General features: G+C 44.3%; 1 protein-coding gene across 1 annotated transcript in view; it reads left to right on the top strand.

The window, feature by feature from the left end:
* bsnb (bassoon (presynaptic cytomatrix protein) b) overlaps positions 1-12,481 on the top strand; it is a gene marked incomplete at both ends in the record, with an annotated part of 67,173 nt that overhangs the window by 52,321 nt on the left and 2,371 nt on the right. Inside the window, 3 exons of the mRNA XM_079242289.1 lie at positions 208-975; positions 2,148-8,492; positions 10,091-12,179. Coding sequence (XP_079098415.1) covers positions 208-975; positions 2,148-8,492; positions 10,091-12,179 — 9,202 coding nt within the window. The remainder of the gene's footprint in view (positions 1-207; positions 976-2,147; positions 8,493-10,090; positions 12,180-12,481) is intronic.

A 12,481-nucleotide genomic window follows, 5' to 3' on the forward strand; every position in this document is an offset into this window, starting at 1 on the left:
ACCACAATAACACTAAGCATATTTTCAATGTTTTATACAAACAGCTTAAAAGTTTTTTCTTTTTCTTTGCCACTGTTGGCATCAGGTGAAATTAATATTTTTCATTACTTTTGATTTAATGCATGTGAAAAATGGTCAGTTATGAGAAACCATGTATTTTTAATCATATCATTGGTGATTCTTATTTTCTTTGCCCTTGTTTTGCAGAATAAAGAATGGCTATGCTTAAACTGCCAGACGCAGAGGGCTTTGTCTGGGAGCTTGGGAGATATTCCAGGTCCTGTGGCACAGCCTATGGGATCACCCCGGGCATCTGCTCCAGCCAATCAGCAACCACCACAGCAGAAAGTACCCAATCAACTTTCAGGGCCGAGGGCCACAGGTCCTCAACAGCAACAGAAACCATCGGGTCCCCAAGTAAGTGGCCCTCTCTCTAATGTAAAACAAGCTGGGCCTGCCCCTCAAACCAAGGGGCTCAGCCAAACTCCTCCTCAAACCAAGGGTTCAACTCAGCCACCCTCCCAAGCTAAGAGTCAAACACAAGCCCCAGTTCAGAGTAAGGGACCTGCTCAAGTTAAAGGTCCTCAAAGTAAGCCCCCCGCACAATCTGCTAACCAAACAAAGGGCCCAAGTCAGGCCAAAGGGCCGACCCAGATGAAAGGATCTGCTCAGCCCTCTGCTCAGACTAAGGGCCCTTCTCATCCCCCTGGTGGCAAAGCTTCATCTGGCCCTGGTAAAGCCACACCCAACCATGCCAAGCCCTCCGCCCCATCCAAAACAGTACCTACTCAGTCTAAACCCACAGGTAACAACCAGACCCGCAAACAGCCACAAGGTCAGGAGAAGACTAAAGTCACATCTAAATCTCTTAAAGAAGACGTCAAAGCCTCACCAAAGAAGGCATTGTCAGAGACTGTCACTGCTCCACAAGACAAGAAGATTGCTGAAGATGCACAGAAGTCAAGACACCATGAAGTGAGCTACCTGCAACTTCTTCGCCTTCACCTGTTACTCTTGAGTCATCATTTTGATTTATTTTGCTCCATTCCAGTGACTGGAACCACTTCTATTAATCATCACATCGTTTTCTTTTTTATATTTAACATTGAACTCATTCTCTTCTCTTCTATTTTTCCCTTTTTTTGGAGTCATCTTCTCATCACTCCACCATCATAAGTCTTATGCTTTTTATGGTTAATCTTTATTTTAAGTTAGTTGTTTTTTGTTGACTTGCACTGTTATCACTAATACAGTAGTAATGAGTTATTTCAGTTTTTTTCTTCAGTTAAAACACTATCATGTCAAACATTTTTTTTTTAAAAACTTCCTACCAGTGGATTCCTCTTCATTATCACAATGTCCTTATTCTCATCATGTCAATATCTATAATCTTTAATGTCAGTAATATCATCATCATCATCATCATCACACAGCATCATTATTTCTTTCCTCTTTGTCATCGCCTTGGACATAATTTTTTTTCTTGCGCCTGCTCCATTTTCTGCTTTGTTTGGAACACTTTTGTTTGGAACAAACACAGGCTTTTTGTGTAATGTCACAATTTGTGATGATTTTCAAGCATTCCAAGCATGTTCATTATTCTTCAGCGGTTCGAAGAATGCAATGGAGAATGCATCAAAGATGGCAAACCCGCATGTAACCAAATGACATTTGTCTGTAGATCTTTGGATGTTCAACTGTCTGTAATTTTCACATTGTTTAAGTGTATTTATCCATCTGTGTGTACATGACACTTAAAGGAAAACTCAACTCAAATGACCAGTATTAATATGGTTTAGAATTCATTACTAAAATTAAAAATGAAAGTTTGATTTTAAAAAGATAAGGTAATAAACAGTAAAAAAACAAATTGGGTTGATTTTAGCCGGAGGTGTCAAAATGTCTTGTTGGTTTAATCCAATGTTATTAATATCTAATATTTTACTATTAGAGAATGTTTCATATGTATTAAGTGTAATAAATTTATTTCAAATAATCTGAAAATGCTCATAAAGATGTCAGTACTGATAAACTGGATGAAATAGTGGAATATAAGATGTGCATTGATGCTTGTAATAGACCTTCAGTGAGTTAATTATGTCTTTTTTGGTTTCTGACCACCCCTTCTCCTTCTCTCTTTTTTTTAGGATAACAACAAATCAAGTATGCAGAGTTTAAGTGACACTGGATACTCTTCAGATGGGATCTCCAGCTCTCAAGGGGAAATTATAGGCCAAATCCGAGAAGAAGGAATTAAGCTTAATGAACAGGGTGCATCCATCCCCTCAGAAATCACCAAATTAGAGAGCTCCATGAAACCTTTGCTAGAGTCAAAGACTACGTTGGACCAGAAGCACAGGCCACATTCACTTTCTGTGGGACAAGAGCGGGACCACAGTCCTGATTCAGCAAGAGATGAATCAGAAGATGACCTCAGTTGTAAGCTTCGACATGATTATGTGGAAGACAGTAGTGAGAGTGGTCTTTCCCCATTGCCGGTAAGACAAAAGAAGTCCCATAAAGATTTATCAGATGAAGAATACATGAGGAGGCAGATTATGGAGATGAGTGCTGATGAGGAAGAATTAGAAGAATATGGAAATCAGAAAAATAAAAAGGCACATAAAACCAGTGGAGATTTAAGCAAAGAGAGAAGACGGCTTTCTCACCAGTCTAATAGTTTTGAAGATGATTCAAAAGCATCTGAAGGTGCTTACAAGGGTGCTAAGGCAAATGAAGAGGAGGATGTTGTTATGGCTGGAGGCCTTCGTCGTTTTAAGACCATTGAGCTAAATAACACCAACAGCTACAATCGAGAAATTGAGCTGAGCACTGAGCATGATCTACGAGAACCAGAGCTGGAGATGGAGAGTCTGACTGGCTCACCAGAGGAGCGGTCTAAAGGGGAATATTCATCCACTCTACCTGCCACCACTCCTAGCTACACCTCTGGAACATCCCCCACCTCTGTGTCGTCCATGGAGGATGACAGTGACAGCAGCCCTAGTCGAAGGGCACGACTTGAGGAGGCAAAGCAGCAGAGGAAGGCTCGACATCGGTCCCATGGGCCACTGCTGCCCACTATAGAGGATTCATCCGAGGAAGATGAGCTCAGAGAGGAGGAAGAACTACTCAGAGAACAAGAGCAAATGAGAGATCTAGAGCAGCAAAGGATTAGAAGTACTGCTCGGAAAACAAAAAGGGATAAAGAGGAGCTACGGGCACAAAGACGCAGAGAAAGGTCCAAAACTCCCCCCAGTAATCTTTCACCAATTGAGGATGCATCCCCGACAGAGGAGCTGAGACAGGCGGCCGAGATGGAGGAGCTCCACAGATCGTCATGCTCTGAATACTCCCCCTCTATGGACTCAGAGGCAGAAGGTTTTGAAATGATAGGTGGAAAGCTGTATAAATCAGGCAAAGAATTTAACCTTCCAACCTTTACATCACTCTACTCTCCAACAGAAAAGACATCAGTGATGTCACCATCTGATAAAACCTTAAAAAGTGCTGAGGAGGTTTATGAGGAGATGATGAGGAAAGCACAACTTATGCAGAGGCAGGGCCAGGCATCTCATCAGCAGAAAGGTACCTCTCAGCCAGATGGTGGACATCGTCTTGAGGCCAGAACTTCTCTTACCCCTGGCTCCAGCCCAACACAGGTTACTGCACCTATGTCATTTTCCACAACAGGCAGTGACCCAAGAGTTGCAGGTATCCATGCTGCACAGCATCTGTCAAAAGAAACACAGAACAGAATGTTGACACAGAGTGCCAAAATTGAAGATGTTGTTGGAGTTGCCACAACTAAATCCCAAATGAGTCAGGCTGCCCAGACTCGACAGTCAGGTAGCACAGTGCCTGCTGGCAACAGAACAGGCTCCCAAAGGCCAACCCAAGCAATCCCTGACTCTGGATCATCCTCCCTGACCTCCAAAGTTTTTTCTCTTTTTAAAGGTCCTAGCCCTCCAGTTTCTCCCACTGCCTCCCCAACACAGAGCCCAACGCATGTACCATCTGTGCGACCCAGTAGTAGTAGTGGTAGGCAGTTGCCATCTTTGCCTACTGGTGCTTCATCAGCAGCATCTCATGGAGCCCAGGCACCTCAGAGGACAATGTCACCACGTCTTACACGTCAACAGTCTTCTCAAGATTCACCAGTAATGGTGATAACTCTGGGTTCTGAAACGTCTAGTCCTCCCAAGCCACAAACTGTAAATTCTTCCACTTCTCCACTGTCATCACCTACACAAGCCACTTGTAAAACATTGTATAGCTCTCAGCCCCCTTCAGCAAGTCCCCCAACATCCCCACAAAGCCATCACGCTCAACAGCCCCTAAAACATTCTTCTCAGATGCTCCAAAATATTGAAAAAGTAAATGTTGGTATTAGTGCTGTGACCACGGGTGCACAAAGTTGTGGATCTATGGAAAATATATCTCTATGTAAAATATCAAATATTCCCAGCACTTCAAATGTTATGGGCCCAAGCCAAACTCTTTCAGGCACCAAAATTGTCGATCTAAGAGCTCCACTGAGGCCAGCTCCAATAATAATGACAGACCAGGGTATGGATCTAACATCCCTTGCCTCTGACACAAGACGATACTCTTTAGGATCAGAACAGACACCTGGTAGACACACAGCAGTGCAGCCTCTTATTATGAATCTAAATGCACAAGAACAACCACATGTATCTGTATCAACACCAACAACAGTGAGTGTCACAGTCACAGGCTCAATGTTTATGTCACAACCCAAGCAACCAGTGGTGTATGGAGATCCTTTGCAAAACCGTGTGGATCTGGGGCAAGGTGTTGGATCAGCTGTTTGCTTAACCCAAACTAAGCCTCTACTTACTGATCCATCTATTCCCAAAATTGATGCTTGCCTTGAAAATCTTGGCATACAGCAACAGCAACTACAATTACAGCAGCAGAAACTTCTACAGCAGCAACAGCTCCTTGAGCAGCAGCTCCAGCAGCACCAACAGCAATCCTCGTTTGCCCGCTACAATTTAGCTAATCAGGTGCAGCCACTGCTAATGAAGAAGGATCTTGTAGTGACTCAGACAAGCAGTGGCCATCCTGTGGTGACAGCTAGTGCCATACCTAGAGTATCCCCTCTCGCTCCACCATCAGTGTCTGGGGCTTCTAATTCTAACGTACCCCATGACATGTATGGTGGAGTTGCCTTAGAGCTAAAAAACAAGCCAACTGTAATGAATTTGTCCACAGGTAAACCCCATGTTATGATGGTGCAACTTGATGAGAGTAACCCATCACAAGGTGGCACAGTAACTCAGCTGGTAAAACAAGAGGAACAGCCTCCTGCTCCTCCTCCCCAACCTCAGGTCTTGGATCTAACGGGACAGATCAAACCAGAAAACCAAGTCGCATGCTGTGATGTTGTTTACAAACTGCCCTTTGCTGGTTCCTGTTCAGGATCATTCTCTCAGAAACCTACCACCATCAACTCAGATAAAAATCCAACCTCTGAAACCTCTCCAGCAGCCCACCCTACCCACCCACCACATCACAGTGTCAGCCAACAACAACAACAACAACACCCTGCAGTTACGCAAGGACTGACAGAGGAACATAAACCTTATCCACCGCCAGTACTCCCCTCAGGAAGAATACAGCCCTCAATGTCTGATACTAATCTACCTTCCATGACTGATGCAGGTCATTATCAGAATAATGTCCATGGTGGTCTAGCCGTCGATCTTAGCAGTATGAATCAGGCCTATGATGGTGGATACCTTGGCATGGGAGCACAATATGGTTCTTACACAGACTTGCGTCACCAGGGAGATGTTGCAGCGCCCTCATTACCCCTTCGTCGATATGGCTCTATGTCAAATATAAATTCTGACAATGCCTATGGTTCACGTGATCCAGCAGTATCACAGGACTCTAATCTGGCTCAGTACAGTGCAACTACTGCAAGAGAGATTAGTCGCATGTGTGCAGCTCTTAACACTGTGGACCAGTTTGGAAGCCGCTATGGAAATAACCCCGAGCTGATGGCATATGGGGCTGGAAGGGGTGGACCTTTAGCAAGGCTAAATCTCCAGCAAAGCTTAGCATCAATAAGAGCAAATTTACTTTATGGACCAGACGGAAGGCCAACAGCTAATGGCCAAACCCTAACAAATCTAATAAATGCTAGACAAGCAAGTATACGCGCCTTGTACCCTGCCACTATGAGAGGAGGTGATGGCATGATATATTCCACCATAAACACTCCCATAGCTTCAACCTTGCCAATAACTACACAGCCTGCTCCTGTCCTGCGCCCCATGCCAAGGGGAATTTACAGACCATACCCTACAGGTGTAACTGCTGTACCTTTGGCTAGTTTAACCAGGTTGCCTCAAGTTACTCCCAGGATGCCTCTATCTACTCAAGGACCATATTCTTTCCCTCCCCCAAACCAATACCCAACTTCACCCACATCAGGAAGTGTTCCCGCAGTAAGCAGCTCACACCAGGAAACTCCAGTTTACCTTGGAAAGCCTTTAACAGTAGCTGCACAAACAGCTGCAACTATTCCACCAACGACGCCTGCAGCACACTTAGGGGCACAAAATGTACCTGCACCTGGTGTGCAGACCACAGCAGATCAGCAAAAAGACCCCACTCAACTTATCTCACAGAATATTACACCTCTTTCTCAAGCACAAGGACAACCTCTGACAGTCCAGCCAGTGCAGTCTCAAATGTCACAGCAGTTACCAACTCAAACTGAACCTTTATCTTTAACGCAAACTCAGCCTCAATCTCAATCCATTAGTCAGCCTCAGCCATTAGTTTTGCCCCAAGGCCAGTCACAAACAACACAAAGTTCCAAACTTTCTCCTCCCATGGATGCTCAGAAAGGTAAAGAAGATGAGAGACTGAGCCAGCAGCAAGAGCACATGCTCCAGCTAGAGCGAGAACGAGTTGAACTAGAGAAATTACGACAGCTGCGCCTACAAGAGGAGCTTGAAAGAGATCGTATGGAGCTTCAGCGTCACAGAGAAAAAGAACAACTACTCGTCCAACGAGAGATTCAAGAACTGCAGACAATCAAACAGCAAGTCCTACAACAACAGCAAGCAGAGAGGGAGACACAGCTTATTATGCAAAGAGAACAACTGGCCCAACAGCGAATGCAACTTGAGCAAATTCAGTCTCTCCAGCAGCAGCTCCAGCAGCAGTTGGAGGAGCAGAAAAGACAAAAGACAGCAGCAGTGGAGGCAGCAGCGGCTGCAGCAGCAGCTGAAGCTGCAGCTGCCTCAGCTGCAGCTGCAGCAGCAGCAACATCTGCCCAAGGAGCTATACAAGGAGTAGTCGTTGGAGGAGGGGCCCCTCAAGGGTTCATTATCTGTGACCAGACTGGCAGAGTCATTCAACAAGATGGACAGAGTGTTCAGTTTTGGCAGGATGGACAAGTTGTCCAAGCAGTTGTGGCTGCTCGACCTATCCAAAGCTCTGCCTCTGAAATGTCTTTGAGGAGCACCGACAAACAGGCTGATTCTAAAATCATGAAGAAGCAAAATTCTATGCCTCGACTGAGGGACGGCTCAGAGGAGGACTCTGTGAAAAGAATTACAGACAGCTGTGTGCAAACAGACGATGAGGATGGAGAGGACAGATTCATAAACAGGCGCAGGAGAACAAGGCGCATTGCAGACTGCAGTGTGCAGACTGATGAGGAAGACCAGGGTGAATGGGACCAGCAGCCAGTACGGCGCAGGCGATCTCGGGCTTCAAAACACTCTGAATCCAGCGGTGAGGCTAAATCTGATGGCTCATCTAAAGTGGCTTCTTCAAGTATAGCTATTCAAACTACTAATGACTCATCATGCCAAACAGAGCCAGACCAACTGGGTCGAGTGTCCCCTGCAATCCACATTACCATGGCAGAGACCTCAAAAGTTGACCTTTTACATTATATAGCAGCTCCTGAAAGGACTCACAAAGGAGAGAGTCTAGCCTGCCAGACAGAACCAGAGTCTCATTCTCAGGGAATAGTCGCCCCTCAGCTGAGTGTCCCTACAACTATCAGCCCATATTCAACAAGTCTGCATATAGTAGGTGGGAACACATCTGACCCAACCTTGCAAAGACACCAAGGAGTTGCAAAATTTGAGAGGAGAAAACCAGACCCTCTGGAAATTGGCTATCAACAGCAACAAAATGAGTCTTCATCTCGTCAGCCCCCCAAATCTCCACAGGTGTTATACTCCCCTGTATCGCCACTGTCTCCTCATCGCATGTTGGAGACTACATTTGCCTCCCAGGAGAAGCTTAACAAGGCCCATGTTACACCACAGCAGAAGGCCTTTACAGCCGAATCTCCCCAGCGCCATCAGACTCTGCCAAGACCCATAAAGAGTGTGCAGCGCTCCATGTCGGATCCAAAGCCTCTCAGCCCAACATCAGAGGACCCTGCCAAGAACAGGTTCTCCCCATATCATCAGCAAGCTGTGTCCAACAGTCAGGTAAAAAAAACCAAAAAAAAAAAACCCAATAAATATCATACTTTGTTTGCACAGAATTCATTCAGTATATATCTCCTAAAATTATATTTTAATAATAAAAATAAGATAAAAAGGAATAGAAAGTAATTTTAAAAACCCAACACAAGAAAAAAAAGTATGTTTTTTTTTCTCTCATTTAGATATGAAGCAGCACCATAAAATATACCCAATCAAAGAAATGTTTCATTTATATAAAAAAAAAAAAAAAAAAATTAATTCCACATTATAACTGATTTGAAATTGAAAATTAAATCTCCTGAAACATAAAATGATTTTCCATTAAAATGTATTTTAGTCTGATTTTAAAAATCCTAAATCATTTTCTATTTATACAAAGCCAGTCGCTTTAGTAGCAATGAATGGAAAAATCTAAACGTGCATAAATACAGTATGATAAGCAGTTTTCTTTGGATGGCCACAGATAATAGCACAGGATCTGGCACTGAGGAGGGAGTGACAGAATGTTCTCACAAGAGCAGCTGGCCATGCCAGAAAAGCATCTCTGCTGTATCCCTTCCCCTTATCTCCCCCATTTACTTTCTCAGTCTGTTACTTTCTCTCACACTGTCCTCCTGCCATGACTTCTATATCTGGAAAACCCCTAAAGTGCTGCCAGGGGGGCACACAATATGACCAAATCCTGGTGCTGCTGTGCTGTCTTCCTTATTGTTAGCAGCTGGTCAAAGTAAATTAACACTCTGCACTTAAAACCAAAATTAGTCTGAGAAGCGTTGCATGCATTTGTGTCTCCAGTCTGAAGTGTTAGTGTTTAATATGTGGCTCTCCAGTGGATACCTTATAAAAATTATTATGGATCTACCCAACACAACCTTTTTGTAAGTAATACGCTGGCAAAAATGTTTTTTTCAAATTGTATTTTATTTGGAGTTAGTCTGTTCTTACTTGCATGCAATGCATAAATATTCATGTAAAAGACTGGCTACTGCAGACATTTCCTCAAAAGAACATGGTGGAAGTTAGGAGTGAAGCCAAAAATGAAAGCCTTTGCTTCAGTTTAATATAATGGTTGTATCAATTTGTTGGCTTACGTTAATATTTTTTAAACTGCTCCAACATGCATGAGTAACATTTGTCATTTAAAATTTATTACATAGAGATTTTTCTGTACAATAATAAAATTTTTATAAACTCCAATTAGAACAACAATTCTGGTGGGTTAAAATATCTTACTAAAGCTTTGCTTAGCAGTGAATGTCACTCCTAAAGTAAGTACCATGAATAAATTAGACCTCTGTGTGAATATAATGTACATGCAGTGCTTGTGCTAATTAGGTATAAAACTTTTGTTATTACACACTGACTGTCGCTTCACTGAAAGACTTCATCTAGTATAATAAAATTGGCTAAATATTTGAGTTTTATCTGGTAATACTATGTACCTAATTTAATGTCAGGTATCCTGATGGTATATCTTGCAAATAGCTTACATCTTAATGATGAAAAAGTGTGAATAACTAGTGTACAGAAATTAATTTGATTTACATAAACACATTCTGTTTATAGCTCAGTATTTGCTGATGTGTCTCTGCCTCTCTTAGCAGATGGCCTCCCTGCAGCAGCAGCAGAACTCTCTGATGAGGAAAGTAAAGAGGACTCTTCCCAGCCCCCCTCCAGAGGAAACTCCACTCCCTATTGTTACTCCAGCACAAATGTACAGTTCCCCTGGAATGCATCAAAGGGTCCTTTCGAGACCTGCCCAGGGCGTCACCAAGGCGGGACTTTTAAGCGAATTAAAAGCTGTGGAGCAAGAGTCGTCGAAGCTTCGTAAGCAGCAGGCTGAACTAGAAGAGGAGGAGAAAGAGATCGATGCAAAGCTGCGCTACTTGGAGCTGGGCATCACTCAGCGAAAGGAGACCATGGTGAAGGAGAGAGAGAGGAGAGAGCTGGCCTACTTGCGATGTATGGGTGATGCCCGTGACTACATGTCAGACAGTGAGCTCAACAACCTCAGGATGGCAGCTGCAACTGGAACATTTGATGCCAATGGCTTGTTGACAAGGCCTAGCACTGCGCCGCTGAGTCAGTTTACCAATGACCTCAATGCAGCCCCTCCGTATCCCACTACTTCATCTTATATGTCATATCCATATCCGCAAAGTCAACCATCAACACAGCAGCCAGGTCCCGCTTACCAGCAGATAGGTTTTCAACCTCCTCAGTATCCATCATCCTCTGCGCCCCAGCCTGGAACATTCCAGCCCCATCCTCCTCCTGGTCCTGGATACCAAAATCAGGGAACCTATTCTTCCCGTATGTATGCCCAGGCATCCTATCAAACGGAAATTGGCATGCAGCAGCATGGTCACCAGGGCTTCCATACCCCAGGTCAGCCTATGCCAGGACAGAGCCTTCCGTACCCGACCCATAGTTCTTATCAACCTGGTCTACCCTATCAGCCCCAGGCAGAGATCCTTACAGTCCATCAAAGACCCAGGCAAACTTCTTTGGCAGATCTTGAACAAAAGCTCCCTACTAACTATGAGGTCATAAGCAACCCAGCAGTTTCAGTGGCCACATCGGCTCCAGATACAAACTTTGGTTCCGCTTATAGCAATGCTTATGGTCAATACCGCCCTCCTGAGCCTGGCCTGACTCACTCTGTGGACAGTCCCACCTCTGCTTATGCTTCAGATGGAATGTACACCTCTAATTTGGAGCAAAATATTCCCAGGAACTACGTGATGATTGATGACATCAGTGAGTTGACAAAAGACAACACTGGCCAGCCCACTGATGCTCTGGGTCATCCTGTTGGAGGGCGGTATCGCAGTGAGAACGGCCCTGCTCGAGGAACTCCCTATGGCAGGCCTGAAGATGAGCCTGTGGATGCTTATGGCCGACCTACAGGTTCAGCTGGTTACCAGAGTACAGTGGACAGCCGCACCAGTACCACTGTGAGTGGAGGCTCATCCTATTACTATGATGATTATAAACACCCATCACGCTCTGGAAGCCACAAACTCACTTCCAAGAATCTTGCTCCTGCTGTTGTCTCCTCTAAACGTAGTAAGCACAGGAAGCAAGGAATGGAGCAGAAGATTTCTAAATTCTCCCCTATTGAGGAAGCCCGAGATGTGGAGTCTGACCTTGCCTCTTACACAATGACAACATCAACAGGGGGTTCCTGTACAGTTGTGTCAAGATCCAAGAAACTTCAGGATGATGGCAGCTATGGGATGAAGAAAAGTGCATATGACCAACAGAGATATTATGGCACCAGTCGGGATGGTCTTGAGGAGGACGATCGCATGTACAGCTCTGGTAGATCAAGGTCCACTGGGTATGGTATGGACAAGATTTCATCCAGAGATCCAGGTCATCGCAGCAAATCCTATGAAAGAGATGCTATGGAGCGGTCTCAGAGAAGCAGCCGCAGTGGAAGACCTCCCATGCGCAGTCAGAATTCAGAGGAAGAGAGCCCACTCAGTCCTGTTGGGAAACCTGTAGGCATGGGAAGAGGCTCTGGCATATCAGAGGCCCATGATGTGAGAAACCAGTACGGCTCCAGCCATTCACTGCCAGATGTGCAGGATCACCACAAGAAGGACCTTCCCAGAAGTCATGTCTATAAACCAGATGATCCTTATCTCGTAGATGACATGCACTGTGCTGTATCTGACAGTGAAGGTAACTGGTGCTAAATTATCTTTGCTGTATTTCACTCCTCTTATATTTTAAATGAAAAGACTGCATGCCAAGTGTGAAGGAGAGCTTCATCAATTTGTTTTTCAGTTTTTTTTCTTCATTTTTTTTAAATTCCCTCTTGTATAAGCCAAAATATTTTATATCTATGATTTGCCTGCATGTTTCTTTTTTCATTTTTTTCTGCTTTTTATTTATTCTTGTCTAATTCCCCAAAAATCTGCATGGCTCTAGAATGTGGAGCATGTTTTCCCACACTTCTGCATCAAACTGCATGCAGCTCAGCT

Source organism: Telmatherina bonti (genome assembly GCF_933228915.1).
Source record: "Telmatherina bonti genome assembly, chromosome: 6".
Classification (NCBI taxonomy): Eukaryota; Metazoa; Chordata; class Actinopteri; order Atheriniformes; family Telmatherinidae; genus Telmatherina; species Telmatherina bonti.